We start from the raw sequence: 18,251 nt of genomic DNA on the forward strand, positions 1-18,251 counted from the left end.
CGTCCTTTCTTCCACCTTGGCTGCAGTCCCTACTTCCCTTGTCAGCCATAAATACATTAAACATCCAAAACACAAATCACTAACACACGGTCATGAATTACCCCTGAGTAATTAGTCAAGTTAAATATGATGAAACTTTTATTTTAGGTGAAGTTTGTGACTTGGTAGAAAATTGTCTGCCTTAATGACTCTCGTGTAGTTGATAGGCACAAGGGATGTTTGACAAGTCGCACAGGAGGCTTTGTAACATCTCTTTCTTGGCGATTTATTTTTATTTTGTCCCCTCAAGATTCGATTCTGTGCTGTTTATATAGTTTTAAATATGGACACATTTTCCATCAGTAACACGGAAGAGGATATCCAGGTGTAATCCACTGAGTAAATCGCTTAGGGAGAGGTGTTAGGTAATCCCCAAAACACCATCTTTTTCTTTGGGTATTCTTTTCAAGGTAATTTTAAAAAGCGTGAAGCATGTTTTATTATAAGGAAATTTAATTGAAACTTTCGATGCTTCATTCCTGTATTTACTTTTCTCAGATTTTTTGCCTAGGATTCGTTATTATTATTATTATTATTATTATTATTATTATTATTATTATTATTGCATTAGTTGGTTACATTTTCATCATCAGCAACCTGAACATTTCTTTTTCATTATTACGTATTATTATTGTTATTATTATTATTATTATTATTATTATTATTATTATTATCATTATTATTTTGTAATTTGATCTAGTTTCAGTACGATATTATGAAGTATTTACTGTTACTCTTGAAAAGATATTTGAACTTTGATATTGACAGACGACAAGACCCAATTTTGAGATATTATGAGCATACCAAATAATCGGTTTTCAAAAAATTTTCGAAATCACATGCAGTTTTTTTTTAATATACTTTTTCATAGTTTAAATTCAACGTTTTGGATTGCTTAGTGAGAGGTATATAAGAGTGATGTTTTGAATTTTGACTTGATAGATAGTTATTGCCCAATTTTGAGATGGTCTAAGCTTATTAATTGGTCGATTTTCAGAAAGTGATGTGGAAAACGTGCGACCCACAGGTAAATTTTGAATCCTATCCTCACTATCCTCAGCATCCCCACTATCCTCACTTCATCACTATCCTCAGCATCCCCACTATCCTCACTTCATCACTATCCTCAGCATCCCCACTATCCTCATTTCATCACTACTCGTATCTGCAGCATCGTATCCTCACTATCCCCAGCATCCCCATTATCTTCATCACTATCCTCAGCATCGTATTCTTACTATCCTCAGCATCCTCACTATCCTCAGCATCCCCACTATCTTCATCACTGTCCTCAGCATCGTATTCTTACTATCCTCAGCATCCTCACTATCCTCAGCAGTCACTATCCTCAGTATCACCGCTATCCTCAGCATCCTCACTGAATACCTTTCCCTGTCCCCAACCTCTCACCTCCTGTCTTTCCCTCCCCCTCCTCTCCTCTCCTCCCTCCCCCTCCCCCTCTCTTCTTTCCTCCCTCACCCTGTCCCTCATCCTCTCTTCTCTCCTCCCTCCATCTCCTCATCCTTTCTTCTCTTCTCCCACACTCTCTTCCTCCCCTCTTTCCTCCCTCCCACTCTTCCCTTAATCTCTCCCCTCCCCTCACTTCCCTCCCCCTCTCCCTCGCCCTCTCTCCTTTACCGCCTCCCTCCCCTCACTCCCTCACCCTCTGTTCACGCATGATGTGTTCGGTTTCTAAATTTAATCAGCGATATTCTCTCTCATTTACTAGTTCTCATCCCACCTACACTCACTCACTCACTCACTCAATCACTCGCTCACACACTCACTCACTTTTTTCCCACTTGCACTCACCTACCTACTGCCTGCAATTTGGTCTATAGGTGTAGTCGACCTTGTATGAACTGTTACTCTCTCTCTCTCTCTCTTCTCTTTCTCTCTCTCTCTCTCTCTCTCTCTCTCTCTCTCTCTCATTCACTCACTTTTTTCACCCGTGCCCTATTCCATCCAATCTGCACGAGCTGAGCCGGACAAGTTCATTTGCTGAAGGAGTGTGCATTATGTAGCGGGAGAGAGAGAGAGAGAGAGAGAGAGAGAGAGAGAGAGAGAGAGAGAGAGAGAGAGGGGGTGATGGCAGCAGGGAATTAATCTTTACTTAGTATGAGTTGAGGAGAAGGGAGAGAGAAGAGGAGGAGAGGGGAGAGAGAGAGAGAGGGAAGAAGAGGGAGGGGGTGGAGAGTGTAATTTCATTCCCTTCCCTCCACTCTCTCTCTCTCTCTCTCTCTCTCTTATGTTGGTCTTGCTGAGGATGAGGAAAGGTGGGATGTAAGTTGTTTTCACTGAGTAACATCTCTCTCTCTCTCTCTCTCTCTCTCTCTCTCTCTCTCTCTCTCTCTCTCTCTCTCTCTCTCTCTCTCACACACATTTGTACCCGTTTTTAATACCATTTTTTTCCTACTTGATCCAGTAATATTTTTTTTCTCACCCACTCCAACCTGCCTCCCGTTTTCCTTCGTCGTTCGTTTTTCATTTTTATCTGTTTTGTTTTTACTCAGTTGTTTATCATCTTTTACATAAATATTCCTGTTATTTTTGGGTATTTACTGTTCAAACCATATTCTTATTTCTTTTATTTAACTTAGTTGTATCTCCACGATTCCCTAAATATTTCTCTTATTGTGTGTGTGTGTGTGTGTGTGTGTGTGTGTGTGTGTGGCGTGACTGCACATATTCCCTTCGTTTGGTGCACTGACTCATCCAGCCTTCGTGTTTGTTTGCGTTTTTGCGTGACATAGTGTGTGGGGTGTAGTTTCAAAAGCTTCTATATATCTCTCATACCCTGTCCCTCTCCTTAGCATCTCTTCCGTAGCGGTTTATTGTGTATAGTTGGGCATTGTGTTTTCGGCCTTAATATTCATGTGTTTATTAGTCATCTTTCTCCCACCTCCTACCTTGTTCCTCCCCCAAGCACCTCTTCTTTGGCGATTTATTGTGTCTAGGAGGCGTTAATATTTTCATGTATTCTGTAAAAGACGAGAGAAAATAGTTTACCTTGGTATTTTGTGGAATCTTAAATCAGGAGGGCTCAGTCCAGTTACAGAAGTTGGTGGTGGAATTAAATCTCTCTCTCTCTCTCTCTCTCTCTCTCCCCTTGACCTCCCTCCTCTCTCCCTCTCCCTCCACTGACCTCGTTCTTCCTCCTCAGTTACCCACCAATTTACCAAGTTTTCTCTTCTCCTCCCTGGCTAACTCCCTCAGCGCCTCTTTTTCCTCAACATTTTATCTCCAATTTCAGGCTTCCTCCATCCTCTCGCAGACCAGTTTGCGTTTCGGGCGTCATTTTCAACTCTCTCTCTCTCTCTCTCTCTCTCTCTCTCTCTCTCTCTCTCTCTCTCTCTCTCACCCCATCTCTCCCACAGCGGGGTGCGAGACGAAGGTGTGCGACTTCTACGGGGTGTGCGAGGCGGACGAGAGCGGCGAGGGGCGGTGTGTGTGTCCTCAGGGTTGCGATAAGGTTAGATTTTGCTGTCTTCTCTGACTTTACCTAACCTAACCTGACCTGACCTAACCTAACCTGACCTAACCTAACCTAACCTAGCCTGACCTAACCTAACCTGACCTAACCTAGCCTAACCTAACCTAACCTAACCTAATTTAATCCGCACTAACCTCACAAGAACGACCAGGGGCGGTTTTTGTCCTACAGGATGCGACAAGGTGAGGCTTTGCACTCTTTTCTGTTTTTCACCCCTGCTAACCTAATCTGATTCAATCTAACTGATCCATGACCTAATCCAGCTTGACCCAACGTACCCTAACCTAACCTAACCTGACCCGGCCCAACCTTGACCCTACCTAAGTCGACGAGAACGGTGTGGGGAGGTGTGTTTGCTCTGAAGACTGCGACATGGTAAGGTGTTGTTCTTTTGTTTTAATCTAACCTAATCCAACTTAATTTAACCTTGATGTGAGAATGGCAGGTGTGTGTGTGTGTGTGTGTGTGTGTGTGTGTGTGTGTGTGTGTGTGTGTGTGTGTGTGTGTGTGTGTGTGTGTGTGTGTGTGTGTAAGAAAACGTTAGGGTAAATATAGTACAGTATTTTACATTAAGTTCTGTATCGTTCATGTGCTTTAGTACTAGTAATAAATAAACTGTGGACTGTTACCTCAAGATCCCTATTCTCGTCGATTTAGGAAGCTCCTTAACACCTGCTCCTTAGCGAGTTATTTATGACGGGCTACGAACAGTTAATATCAATTTGTTAGTTATGCTGAGTATGTTGGTACTAGAATGGTTAAAATGACACGGAAGAGGACTAATGAGCAATAAATAAAATAAATCGCTGAAGAAGAGATGTTAGGGAGCCTCCTTAATAAACGAGAATACTGCCCAAGAAATGTCATTATGTAGTTCCTCTTGACACATCCGTAGTTCATCCTGTGACTAATGACAAACTGAGTGAGGCTAACTGTCGATTGGACGGAGCGGCCATTAGTGAGTGGCATATGGAGTGAATGCTGGGTGTGTGGGGGTGGGAGGGTTGTGTGGGGGGAGTTGGAGGTTGTGTCGGGGTAGTGGGATGGGAGGGTTCTGTGTATGTGGGGGGTTGTGTGTGAGGAGTTTGTGTGTGTGTGTGTGTGTGTGTGTGTGTGTGTGTGTGTGTGTGTGTGTGTGTGTGTGTGTGTGTGTACTAGGAAGACTAAACTATGCAGTAATCAATAACACCGTCAGATCTTCAATTATTTTTTCTTCATTGCTAATCTCCATCATTAATCATCAAAGAAGGGACGTTAATAACAACACCAGGTTAGAATAATGAGAGTAGTGAACATGGAAGGAAGGAAGGAAGGGAGTGTTGGAAGAAAGGAAGGAAGTGAAAATGGAGGAAGGAGGGTTGTGAATATGGAAGGGAAAGAGGAAGGGAGCAAATGTGGAAGGAAGGTAGGAGGGAAGGGAGGAAGGGAGTAAATATGGAAGAAAGGAAGGGAGGAAGGAAAGGAATACGGAAGGAAAGGAGTGAATATAGAGGAAATGAATATGGAAGGAGGGAATGACGAAAGAGCTGGATGGAATGGAATTGGATCGTAATACATTTGGATCAAAAGACATTCAACCCCATCAGTATGGCGACGAGTTTTTGTAAGCCGCCAGTAAAATTATTTATTGAACTAAGGATACTGTATATCTAAAGTCAGGAGGCAGGTAGTGAAGGCTATATCTAACCTCCCCATCTCGAAAATTCACCTTACAGGCAATTAAAATCGTTTGGGTGAAGCAAGAATGAAATAGATTTGATTACCGGACTGAAAGAGAGTTGAATGTTGATGAATTCGGAGAGGGAAAGAGGCTATTGCTGAAAATTCTATTCTGACCCGTATTTCACGAGAGAGACAGACAGGCAGAGGCAGCGAGAGCAGGCTTTTATTTCTCTTTCTTCAGCTAATCTCAACTTTCTCTTCATTTGTGCAGGTTGAGAGCAAAGTGTGTGGGACGGACAGCGAGACCTACCTCAATGAGTGTTTGCTGAAGGTGGCGGCGTGTAATAAGCAGCAGCTGGTTTTGGTGGCATCCAGGGGGGACTGTGGTGGGTGACCTGCCTGTGTTTGTGGTGTTTTTACGTGTTTGTTGCATCGTTTATGTTTTAATTCTGTGCCTTCGTCTGTTTGTCAAGTGTTTTTGTTTTCTGCTTTATTTTTTCTTCGTTTTATTTATTGTTTTCTTCTGTTTGTTGCCATGTGTTTTTCTGTTTAGTTCTTACTGTTGTTTTCATCTTTTTTTTTTTTGTCTATTTTATCTTCGGTTTCTTTCTCGTGTTTGTGGTCTCATGCTTGTTTTATCTTGTTTTTAATGCTTGTCTTCTCAGGTTTGCTTAATTTTCTTTTCTTATGCTCGTGTTCTCATATGTTGTGTGTGTTATCTTCTGTTTTAAAATAGTCACGAGATGGTGGTAGGTTGCGGGGAAGGACTGTAGCAGTACACCCTGTGAAAATGCTATTCTGTACAATTCTGACGAGAAGCATGTTTAAAGCAAGATTTTATGAGAGAAGATGTAAAAGAAAGTCAGCATGCGCCTTTCTTTTACACCTTGCCTTGCGACTCGGATAGAAGATTGCTGTATAACAAAATAATGATAAAAGTTAGGCACGATATTGGCAACATTTCACACATCCTCCCCTCAGCCCCTCCCCCGTAAGCCGTCCATCTTTCGTTATCCTCAAATGTTATCTTTTAAAGGCTTTTTCTTTGCCGTCAGGTATATATTTCACCCCAAAATCACCGCCATTTCGCCCGAGTCTTAACTTCTCAAGCATTTGTCTTAGTTCTCAAGCCTGTTCCTTCGCCCCCGTACTTATACTTCTTCCATCACCCTAAATTCAGTAGTTTCTCTCCCCAAGCTCTTCTTCTTTCTCCCATGACCAGACCTGATCATTTTCCGTTTTCCTTCAGCTTTCGCTACTCTCCCAAGCCTCTCTCATGTCCTCAAGCCTTTTCTCTTTCTCTTTGAACCAGATTTAGTAAGTTTCATTCTTCCTTTAGTTTTTCCACCGCCCTCCTAAGACATCTGCCATGTCCTAAAGCGTTTTTTCTTCCTCCTTCAACCAGATCTGATCATTTTCCTTTATTTCTTTAGATTTACCACAATCCCAAGCCTTCTCACGTCCTTAATGCCTTTCTTCTTTCTCTTTCAACCAGATCTGTTCAGTTTTGTTTCCTTTTATAGAGGTTTTACCACACTCCTAAGTCTTCTCTCACTTCGTCAAGCCTTGTCTCCTTCATCCAAGTTTTTGCTTAAGTTTTCTCTTACGTCAAGCCTCCCTTCCTCCCTCCGCCAGATCTGTGCCAGCATGTCAACTGTAAACTCGGGGCGCGGTGTGAGGCTGGTCGTTGCATCTGCCCCACGGACTGCCCCACCACCCGCGAGGTCGTCTGCGCCACGGACGGCCGCACGTACACGAACGAGTGCGAGATGCAGAAGGCGGGATGTGACGTAGAAGGCGGCCTGAGAGTGACGTTCGTGGGGGAGTGCTCGGAGGCGCGGACGTCCGGAGTCAGTAAGTAGCATCGATCGTATTGTTAAGTGGGGACCCCGTAACGCCTCTTCCTAAGCGATTAATTCTGCATATATATACGTTACTGAAGGTGATTATTTCGACCATACTAGAAATATTTAAAAGAGGCTTGGATATGTCGTGGTGCCACTTCCTAAACGATTTATCTTGTTCGTTACCCTTTTTTTTTTACCGTCTTGTGCCCTGTTGAGGTGAAGGGTATTAACGATAATGGAAGTAATTAAATGACGTGAAAGAGAATGTCAGGGTGAGATTTGTACAGTATTAGTAGTAGTTGCAGTAGTAGTAGTAGCAGATAGTAGTAATAGTAACAGTAGTTGTAGTAGTAGCAGATTGTAGTAGTATTAATAGTAGTAGTAGTAGTAGTAATATTACCAGCAGGCAGTAGAACTAGTAGTAGTAGTAGATAGATAGCAGTAGTAGTAGTAGTAGTAATTGGTAGTATAATAGTAGCAGCAGTACTATCACCTTAAAAGATAGTGAAGTAGTGGCGCAACATATCTCAGTGTCCTTCCACCCTCCGCAGGTTGGTAGGTAAAATGAGTACCTGGGTAACACCTACGGGAGGTAACTGGTAACGAGGATGATGCAGTGGAGTTGTATTACAGGATATTGAGTGAAAAACCATCCACAGCTCAATGGCCTCAATTGTAGAGATGAGCACCGCAGCTAAGGCCTTATGGTGGGGGAGATCTGGATGATGACGGTAGTGATGATGATGATGATGATGATTGTGTGGTAGGTGGGGGCGCTCACCATCCACTTACTCGATTTAGTGCTGCTCTCGGGCGTCTGCCCTTTCCTCTCCTCCATCCTTCTTTCCTCCCATCCTCTTCTGTCTTTCTTTCCTTCATTCTTTCCTCGTCCTTCTGCCTACTGGTGTCTTTACATTCCCTCAACTGTCTTTCTTTCCTTCATTCTTTCCTCTTCCTTCTGCCTGTTGGTGACTTAGTCTGAGTGACAAGCCAAATGGTTTCCTGTACACCAGGAAACCATTTACTACGCTGGGTGGTAACCATATAACCAAAGTTTGGCGCCTGGTGGTTCAGTGGGTAATTACGGCGCTCCAGTCGGATTGAGCCGGTGTTGGTTTACATCCAAGGGGTGGTTGGGGCTTATTGCTTACGTAATGCCACTCGGGGATGAGTGAGGCTGGTCACTCTCATCTTAAAAGTCAGGACCAACTTGCCTAGCGCCGGGCTCCTACGTTCCTTATGGGGCAACATAGGATTGGATGATGGATCGATGGATGGATTATTATTATTATTATTATTATTATCATCATCATGATCATCATCATCATCATGATCATCATCATGATCATCATCAGTTGAAATAAACCTATGGGAAGAACATGCAGTGGAGGATCTTGTACTGTTCACCATTGTTTTTTATTTATTTATTTATTCAGTGTAAGCGTAGCATACATAGTTTTACCCCTTCAGTCCGGTTATCTGTTTTTTATATGATATTGGCTGGCTATGTACGATTTTATTCAGCATAGGAAATAAGCCTCGTATTAAGACTATAGTTACATTCCCAAGTTGTATCACTCCTGAGGTAAATAAAGAGAAATACGTCTTCGGTTTCGGCGCGATGACGTATTGTTTATCATCTTCTTCTTCTTCTTCTTCTTCTTCATATTATTATTATTATTATTATTATTATTATTATTATTATTGTTAATGCACTTCTTGATAATTTGATTCCCCAGTAAAGTTGAATTTATTATCTGTAGAAACACAACTGGAAAGCCAGATCAGAATTTAATTTGCCAACCACGGGACTGAGGGGTTTTGTTGGATTGACTTTGGGTGTTGAGTGTGTTTGCATCGCCCTCCCCTTGCAGTCAGGCTGAGTAGTCGGAATGGAGTTTGCGAAAATTGGAGAAGTGTTTGCCTAAGAAGAGAGTATAAAGTTTTAGCTGTTTTATTTTTATTTACATTTTTGCACTGTTTTCTAGAAAGTTTATTTGTATATTTATTTGTTTATTTACCCTTTTTTTTGGGAGGGGGGGGAGAAATTAAATATCCTTCTCCTCAGCTCTGTTATCCAGTCCTATCCTGTTTTCCTTCCCTCAGTTCTATTTCCTCGCTCATAATCCAATTTTCATACCATTAATCGTATTTTCCCAGCCTTAATAATATTTCCTTGCCCTTAATCGTATTTTCTTGTCCTGCATCGTAATTCCTTGCCCCTCAGTCCTCTCTTCTTGTCCTTAATCTTATTTCCTTGCCCTCAATTCTCTTTCCTAACCCTCAGGTCTGTTTCGTACCCCTTGCTTCTGTTTCCTTGTTACTCATTCCTGTTTCCTGGCACTTGTACCTTTTCCTTCTCCAATAAGCATTTTTCATCCTCCTCAGACATTTTCCCTTCCTCTGAGACCATTTCCCGCCTTCCCAGACCCGTTCGTTTCCTTCAAGACATAGCTTTTTTCATGCTTTTTTATTCTTCTTGCTTTCTTCCTTTCCAATCCTTTCCCTTCATCCCAGAGACCTTGACCCTTTCCCTTCCTCAGGTGCATTTGTCCCCCCAGAACCGTTCTTATTGCGGTTTCTGCCCTGCCATTGTCGTTCTTCCATCCTCGCAGACAGTTTTTTCTTTTATTTATTTATTTTTCCCCCCCGTTGTCTTGGCCGCGTTTCCTTACAGCCGCGTTTCCTTCCTTTCATACCACTTCCCTTTCTTCCATACATATTTCGTTCCCTTTAAACCTTTTTCATCCTTCTCAGACCCCTTCCTCTCCCTCCGCTTGATTTTGCGTAAGATGAATAAATTTCCTTTGCCATGTTAAGTAGATGCAGCTTCGCCTAATCGAGCCATTTTATTCTGGAAAGCCTCTGAGGTTAAGGTAGAGACATATTTATGGATGGCATCTGCTAAACATGAATCTCTTGTACAGGAAAATGTTCTTAGGCTTGCGTTATAGCCGACCTTCAGTTCTTGCGATGTAAACAAAGCACTTATGAATACACTAAATTAGAGTCCCTTTGCCTTTTGCAACCAGAGGACGTGTTTACTTAGTCCTTGCTGACATCAAACGCATTAATTCAGCACAAGGAGGAGATGCGTCAGATTGTGAAGGATTTGATGGATATTGTGACTACGTGTGTTCTCTTCAAAGCTTTATACCTATGATACGATGACATGTGTTCCATTATATTCTTGTACCTCCAAATAAATCATTCAACACAAGGCGAAAGTTTGAATTCGTCTGAAGGTAGCAAGAATACACATACACACACACACACACACACACACACACACACACACACACACACACACACACACACACACACACACACACACACACACACACACACACACACACACACACACACACACACACACACACACACACACACACACACACACACACACACACTATGCCTGCATTACATGCCTGCCTTAGTGTGTGCGTGCGTATGTGTGTGTATTTGTAATATACTTGAATGTACGTACCGTCTGTAACACTATATATAGTATTCATCCCCACCTGTGTACCTATGCATTAAGGTGTGGATATGTTTTCCTTCGTGTGTGTGTGTGTGTGTGTGTGTGTGTGTGTGTGTGTGTGTGTGTGTGTGTGTGTGTTTTGGGGCAGTGTGCGTGTGACTAACTACCTCCCCGGGGTGGCGTGGTGCAGAGGACGACCCCAGCCTGGTGAGTGCCCATGACCCGTCCCCGCCCCCAGTGGTGGCCGGCCACCCCGGCATCGCCCGACCAGTGGGGCACCCGGGGGCGGAGGAAGGGGACGTGTGCTCCAGAATGACGTGCGAGTACGGCTCCACGTGCACCGTGCTCGAGGAGGACGGCCTGCCTCGCTGTTCGTGCAAATTGGATTGCACGAACGTCCCTCAAAGTCCCGTGTGCGCGTCGGACCTGAAAATGTACCCCAGCGAGTGTCTGATGGTGATGGAGGGGTGCCAACGCCAGGTCGAGCTCAGACTGCGGCCCCTCGAGCTTTGTGAAGGTACCCCCCCACCCCCTTACTCCAGCCGGCCCGTGGTAGTGCTGTGCTGTGCTGTGCTTGATGTGGCTGCCCTCCCACTCCCATAACCCGCCCTACACCTTTTGTCCAGTCGTAGTTTTTTGTCATGCTTGTTGTGGCGTTTCACGTGCATGTTTCAAATGCATGTGCAGTGACGGTAAAATATAAAATATTCTGCAGGGGTGATTGAAGAATTTTCCTCTATGATTTGATTGGAGAAAGTCAAGAGTAAAAGTAATGGATGGAAAAAGAATGTGATTCACGAAGGATGTGGAATAAAGTCTGTTGATACTAATGTAGACGAGTACATGCTTATTTTAGATGGTATGATCTTACGGAGAGGTTGATAACTTGGGTGTATACGAGAGAGTCTGAAGGTAGGATATGTGATAGGCTAAGAAGCTGGATGGATATGATACATGTGTGTGTGTGAGAAAGCTAGATGTGGATGGAGAACTGACAGGGGGCCGAGCTGTTCGGATGAGGAATGTAGCCTACTAAGTACATGACAGTGGTTGGGAACTTTTATTTGATAAGCGACAGAAAGACTGACACATGGTATGAAACGTTCCAATTAAAAAAAAAAATGCAGATACTTATACCAGTGGGGTTGAGCCAGAATTCCGAGGGCATGGATTGTGTGAGCGATTGGTCCATTTCATTGGATATGCCGTTGATAGTTCTCAGTCTTTTCGTATTTTCTCTTTCCTTATGCCTGGATCCTTCCTAACCCAGTCCTTAGGTGGGAAAAAGGTCATGTTGCTGCTGCCGATGATGTTTTCTTGTGTGTGTGTGTGTGTGTGTGTGTGTGTGTGTGTGTGTGTGTGTGTGTGTGTGTGTTTTCCATATTTATACCCCGTTTCTGCCCAGCCATGTAAGTAACGTGCCTGTAGATCGAAATTAGACCCCATGGCTGTTTATGCATGTTTACAGCTTGTCGCCGTATCAGTAGCCATTTCTGTCTTATCACTCTTTGATATTTGTTAGTTTCTAATCAGGTCTCCATAGAATGCATGAATAGCAGAACTGGAACAACAGATATACTTTCATGTATACACCAGACAGTTCCTTATAACAAATGCTGCTAACAGTTTCTAGAGGTTTTCGTGTTTTGAGGGTAATGTTACTTATATTTGTTGTTAACTCATGATGGCCGTGTGTCTGCTGTGGACTGCGACTGGCTTTCATTTTTTTTCTCTTGTATGACACCTCCGTTCCTTACGCAGCTCGCATGATCACTCTTCTCTCCTTTTTTATAGAAATGATTCATTGTCCGTTTACGGTGTTCGTAGTGATTTTGTTTTCTCAAGAGAGTTCGCTCTAGTCACTGTTGTCTTCTTTCTGTATCATGGTGGCTGACCCCCGTGGCTTTATCATGGCCGACTCTTTGGCTTTCGTCTTCTACATTCTTTTCGTTCTTGGTTAATTTGGTTGCTATAGCTACTTCATTTATTAAGAAGAATGTCCGTTGATAATATTCTCTTCCAGACTCTTTCGGGCTTGGTTGATGTGATTGCCATAGCTACTTTTCCATCAGAAGGTCCTTTGATATAATTCTCTATTCAGCACGTTTTCTCCATGTGTGTGTATATGTAAGGTTGATATGTGGCATGACGACTGTATGTCTGCATGAGAGCTGGAATGTTTGTTATCCATTTTGCATATCACACAAATTATCAGCAGGGTTTACTCAATGACCCGTGATCCATGAACATTATCTGATATACTGATGAGTGTGTAGGCGTGTGTTCAAAAAGCATTTATGGGCAAAGATTTTTTTTTTTCTAATTTCAGGATAAGCTTTTACACTGTCGTATGTCCAGTTCCACGCTTATTGTTTTTTATAGTATTTTTAAGCTCTTTTTCAGATACCGTGGAATGTTATCATGAACATTAATTCCTGTGTAGGCTCATCTTTAGATTCAGTTATATTGAGGATGATGAAGGACAGTTAAGAATATATAGGCCCACTGTTAATGTCTGTTATAAAAAATTAATTAGGGTAGACTTTGGTAGATTGTGATGACGTACAGGACATATAATTTCCCTTTTTTCTTCTTCACGGTCCTGTAACATGTATTCTTTATGTTTAAATTTAGGTGTGGTGGAGTTTATATGTGTATTGTCAGCCAGCCATGAAAGCTTAGATCCAGTTATTCCTCGAAGACAGGGATTGATTCTTTCTTAGATTGTGAGTACTATTCCTTGATAGACTCCTAGGTTTACTGATGAATTAAGTACAGTCCTGTATTTGTGTTGCTACCACCTTTACATAATTGTACTGGAACAGGCTATGAAACTACCTGTACCAGATACTCGTATGTTAAGTACTCTGTAGTTCCATAATGTAGTTTGTATGACATATTTTTTTATGCAAAGCTAAATATATATCTGGCATTATAATGTGTAATATTAATGTTCAGCCCTGTGCCTGTGTTTATAAGTTTTCACAATTTATACCAGTGTTCTCAGTTTTGCACTTAATTCATACCTCTGTTTATCAGTGTTCACTTAATTTTATTTTGTTCCCATAGCATGGCAACATTTAGACAAAAGTGGATTGTGGTAGGCTGAAGGCGGTCACCACCCACTCATTTGATGTAGTGCTGTCTGTGGTGAACTCTACACTGAGTGACAAACCAAATGGTTTTCTATGTCCCAGAAACCCAGTTACTTCATTGGGTGGCAACCATATAGCCAAATGACGCCAGGTGATCTAATGAATTTAGATGCTCCAACTGAATGAGCCCCGTGACGATTTATATGAGAGGGATGCTGTGATATACCGGTATTGCTCATATTATACCAATTGGCCGAGTGTGGCTGCCATCTTTGCCTTAACTGCAAGTACAGTACTGAGGAGCGTAGCCCTCGGCCCATACACTCTTGATGAGGTAGTAAGGGACTGGATGATGAATGTATGAATGTGGATTGCAGCGTGCCGCTCCGCTGAGCCTCAACAGATTAAGCCCTGACTGTTACAAGTGTTCTTGGTGAGATACACTAGCCAGCATAAACATCCAGGAAGTTCCATTCTCTTGAATCTTACCAGAAAATAAACTCAGGAGATTAGTATATAAACAAACATGAACTGAACTGAACAAAATAAACAGTGAATCAACAGTTAAAGTAGGTGCAATGGTACATTACAGGAGAGTTGACTGTGTAGAGAGAGGAATGGACTGCACTGAAACCACTGAACACGAAGACGATTGGTGCAGGTAGCATGCCTCAGACATCAGTGTTGACATCAGTCCTTATATTATTCTAAGGCCTGGAAAACTCTGATATCAGGGTCTCAAACTGGATCACTGGTAGCCTCTTTAGTGGACACTGTGCCCCTTGGCCCTTGGGGTTTGTTACGTTCGTGTTTTAGTCTGCCCGCTTGTGTCGTTTGAATGGATGTCAAAGTATTCACCATGCTCAGTCTCGTGATTAGAGCGGTCAGCTGGCATCAAGACAGTCATGACTCGCTAATTATTATTTTTTTTTTCAGTAAAGATATGATAATGCTGTCATATTTCTTTTAGTAGCCTCTACCACTGGACATTTTCTGTGCTCAAGCGAACAACTATAGTCTTAAGTGTATTAGAAGGGACGCATATTGAATTTTAATATTTGTTAGCAGACTAAAAGTTTAATGGGGGAAAAACAATGCAGGGATACTACAGATAAAGCAAAGAAGACAGGTTAACAGAATTGTAAGCATTAGACTAAGAGGAAATGACAGCAGCAAACTGTGGATGAGGAGACGGATATTAATAAGACTGCAACGGGCATATAGGGAGAGACATATCAAGAAATTTTGAGAAAGAGGTGTGATGGAATTTGATTCGGTACCTAATAAAAGGGTTGAAAGCTGAAGTATCGAGGCATAAGATGAGTGGCAGTGTTATGCTAAGTGTTTTTAGGTCGACTTCTCGTCCTAGAAACACTAGCTGTAGAGCCGGGGTTATCTTTCGAGACCGGAGCGAGCACGCACAACGAGAAGAGCGGGACATAAAAACTCTGGACAACAACCTTACACGTGTATTATTGTTATGCTGGATGTTTTTAGGTCGACTTCTCGTCCTAAAGACACCAGCGACTGAATGGGGTCCTCTTTCTAGACCGGAACTAGAACAGTTACAAAGGAACAGGGCATAAAAACTCGGCAAGACACCTTGACACACATATTGGCTTAATTCAATTTCCCATACAATATACATACAATGATGTACGAGATGTGGAACGGGTATAGTGACAGGCTAGTTAACAATAATACATCACGTCACACAGGCACTGTGATAACACCCGGGGTATTGTACAGGAGAATAATACAGAGGGATGGTGACACAGTTCATACAGTCTATCTCCTCAGTCTTTGTATAGTACACTGGTCTGCTGTACTTAGGTATCGCCACACACTTGTATATGGCTCTAGTTCAGGGAACTTAGGCACTGGCACAGCACACTGAGTACGTTAGGGTAGAGACACTCTTACTGGTGGTGTTCCTGTCTCACTGTCTTTAGAATATACAGGCACTGTCACTTCTAAGTCTCTGATACAACACTGGGATCTCACTGTGTCATCACTGGGCTGCCGATGTCTGGGCTTAGTCAAGATGGCGCCAGGGAGTCGAAGGGAGCCCTACAGGTGAACTCTCCTGCAATAGGCACGGGACTGCTCCTGGGGCGTCACAGCCTGGGCACGTTTCTGGTCCAGGGTTTAGGGAGGCCCTCTCTTGTCAGGGCCTCGACCTGGTGAGGGGCCCTCGGGGCTGGGGTCAAACAGCGTCAAGAGTCGAGCCTGCCACTTCTTACTCCAGGCAGGGGGGCGACAGTGAGTGGGCCCAGGGCGGTCCCGCCGTAGGGTCCGAGGACTGTCCCTGGGAGGCCTGGGACTGCGATTGCCTCTAGGCTGGGGCGCCGTCAGAGGTCGGGTGCGGCACCTCGTCCGTGGGGCGTCTGTCAGGACCTGGCGTCATCCAAGGACAGGCTGGAGGGCGTGGATCCTGCCTTTAGCGATCAGGCCTTGCCACCACTCCTGGAACGGCAGCACCTCTGAGGAACCACACCTGGAGGGAGAGACAGAAGGGTGTCCTGCGCGGCCGCCGGATGGAGAGTGGGCTGCGCAAGGGACCTTCTCCTCTGGGAGAACCCTCGGGACGGTGGACGAAGGATGTACAGTGGTTGTCCTTCCCCGATGCGTACAGTGGCGGTCATCGCGGTTCCACAGGCCCTTGGGATAGCAGCAGAAGGACGTACAGTGGTCCAGGGGCGTACCTAAAGATTTGGGGGCCCGGGGGGCTAGGTTCTTTGCGGGGGCCCCCCTCCTGGAGGGGAGCCCCCGCAAAGAGTGTCGCCATGTACTGGTGGTGTTCTGTTGCCACTGTAGGTATGTCAGGCAGCTTTCTACAGTGTGCAGCATCAGTTACCCACCAATTACCCCTCACATACTCATAATTAAAATTACAGTTGATCCTGAAAAAAAAAAAATGGTAAAGAAACTTTTGTCCTGCATTCCATATTGAAATGTGAGAACATAGTTACAGAACCCTATGAACGAAAGTTAAACTGGAAAGATTAGGAAATCTGACTGATTGAATACTTATTAAGAAGTGAAAACATTGCAGCAGAGTACTAAGTATTGGGGTTATTGACCACTGTAGAAAAGTCATCGTAAAGGGGGACCTACTGCAAGTCCCTCCAACTAGCAGCCTGAACTGGACAGAACTGTAGCACCTTTGTGTGGGGCCATACAAGCCACAAACTCATCAAAATAATGGTGCCACATGAGTATTGAACTGATAGTGTAATTTGTCATATTGGCAACCTTTATAACACCAGTGCATCTTAAAGTTGGTTGTCATTTTTGGCATAAGGTGATTTTAGTAAGGAATCTACATCTTAAACAGTAGCTGCACTCACTTTATGTGTAGTTTTAATTAATGACTATTTGCAATAAATGTTATGTCCATGAGGGTTGTGTTTCTTGTATTATAAACTTAATAATTTTTCTGTGGTAATGTTCAGGGCACAAACCAGACTGATATTTAATAAAACCCAACTTAACAGTGAAAGCCAAATCCAAACCCCATAAGTTCAGTTTCAGTTCCTGTCAATTTTAATGGGAAAATAAAGTGTATATTGTCCAACAGAAGTGAGTTATTTAAAATTAGGACTGCCTATATATTAAATCACCCAGCTTCTGGAACTTTTCCTCATGCCAAATAATAATAATAATAATAAAGAATACTTTCAGCACTGTCAGTAAATTTTTTGCAGACTTTGAGCTAACCCCCTGCAATGGAGATCGGCCACTTGTCAACCCCAACACAGGACGAGACTTCTACTGTGGGAAGGGTCCTGATTCTGAAGTTTGCCCCCAGGGAACATACTGCCATTGGACCATATCATTTGCTAAATGCTGTCCACTTCACGAAGGTACTAGTATAACTTTGAATTCTGAATTGCAGCTATAGAGAATGAGAAATTACTTACAGTATGCCATGACTATTCGTAGGACAAATTGTAAGTTATTACCAAGCCATGGGGGGTTTTAATACAACTGAATCAAACCGAATGTCAGCCATATCGGAGGCAATATAGCAGCAAATGAAGGTAGCATAGATATCGCTTATTCTTAGAGCACCCTAGAGAAGAGGGGGGAAAGAACACTTCCCTAGTATCCCTGCTTGTCATGAAAGGCCACTAAAAGGGACCCTTTTGTCTCCAGTCTTTCTCTGTATGTGGTCCTTTTCGTCACATCTGCCCTGCCTCTCTTATGTTTATATTTCCATGTTTCTTCCAGCCCTACTCCTGTCAGGTTAAACATTTGGTTTTATGGCATGGATAATTCAAGGACCTGCCATGGGTGTTGACCCGTCCTCTCTTCCTGGGTTTATATTTCCATGTTTCTTCCGGCCTGTATTTTCCCTCTACTCCTGTCAGGTTAAACATTTGGTTTCATAGCATGGATAATTTAAGGACCTCTCATTGATGTCGACTCTTCCTCCCTTCCTGGGTTAAGCCTTTCAGCCAACTGACCAATCAGGCCACTTTGGTGCCAAGCAGATTCATGACCAAGTTACTTCAGTACCAATAGTAAGTTTCTAAAAGCGAGACAATTAAGATAATTTGCTCAAAAAGTGGGACATTGTATAAAAAAAAAATAGTCACAGTTTAAAAAGCGGTACGGACGTCCAAAAAGCG

General features: G+C 43.2%; 1 protein-coding gene across 1 annotated transcript in view; it reads left to right on the forward strand.

The window, feature by feature from the left end:
• LOC145414961 (agrin-like) overlaps positions 1–18,251 on the forward strand; it is a 208,390-nt gene that overhangs the window by 155,621 nt on the left and 34,518 nt on the right. Inside the window, exons 8-12 of the mRNA XM_080284372.1 lie at positions 3,417–3,511; positions 5,466–5,580; positions 6,830–7,048; positions 10,713–11,039; positions 17,325–17,483. Of these exons, the coding sequence (XP_080140498.1) occupies positions 3,417–3,511; positions 5,466–5,580; positions 6,830–7,048; positions 10,713–11,039; positions 17,325–17,483 (915 nt within the window). The remainder of the gene's footprint in view (positions 1–3,416; positions 3,512–5,465; positions 5,581–6,829; positions 7,049–10,712; positions 11,040–17,324; positions 17,484–18,251) is intronic.

Source organism: Coenobita brevimanus, chromosome 101 (genome assembly GCF_032717465.1).
Source record: "Coenobita brevimanus isolate Jiangsu-jjx chromosome 101, ASM3271746v2, whole genome shotgun sequence".
NCBI classification, from domain to species: Eukaryota; Metazoa; Arthropoda; class Malacostraca; order Decapoda; family Coenobitidae; genus Coenobita; species Coenobita brevimanus.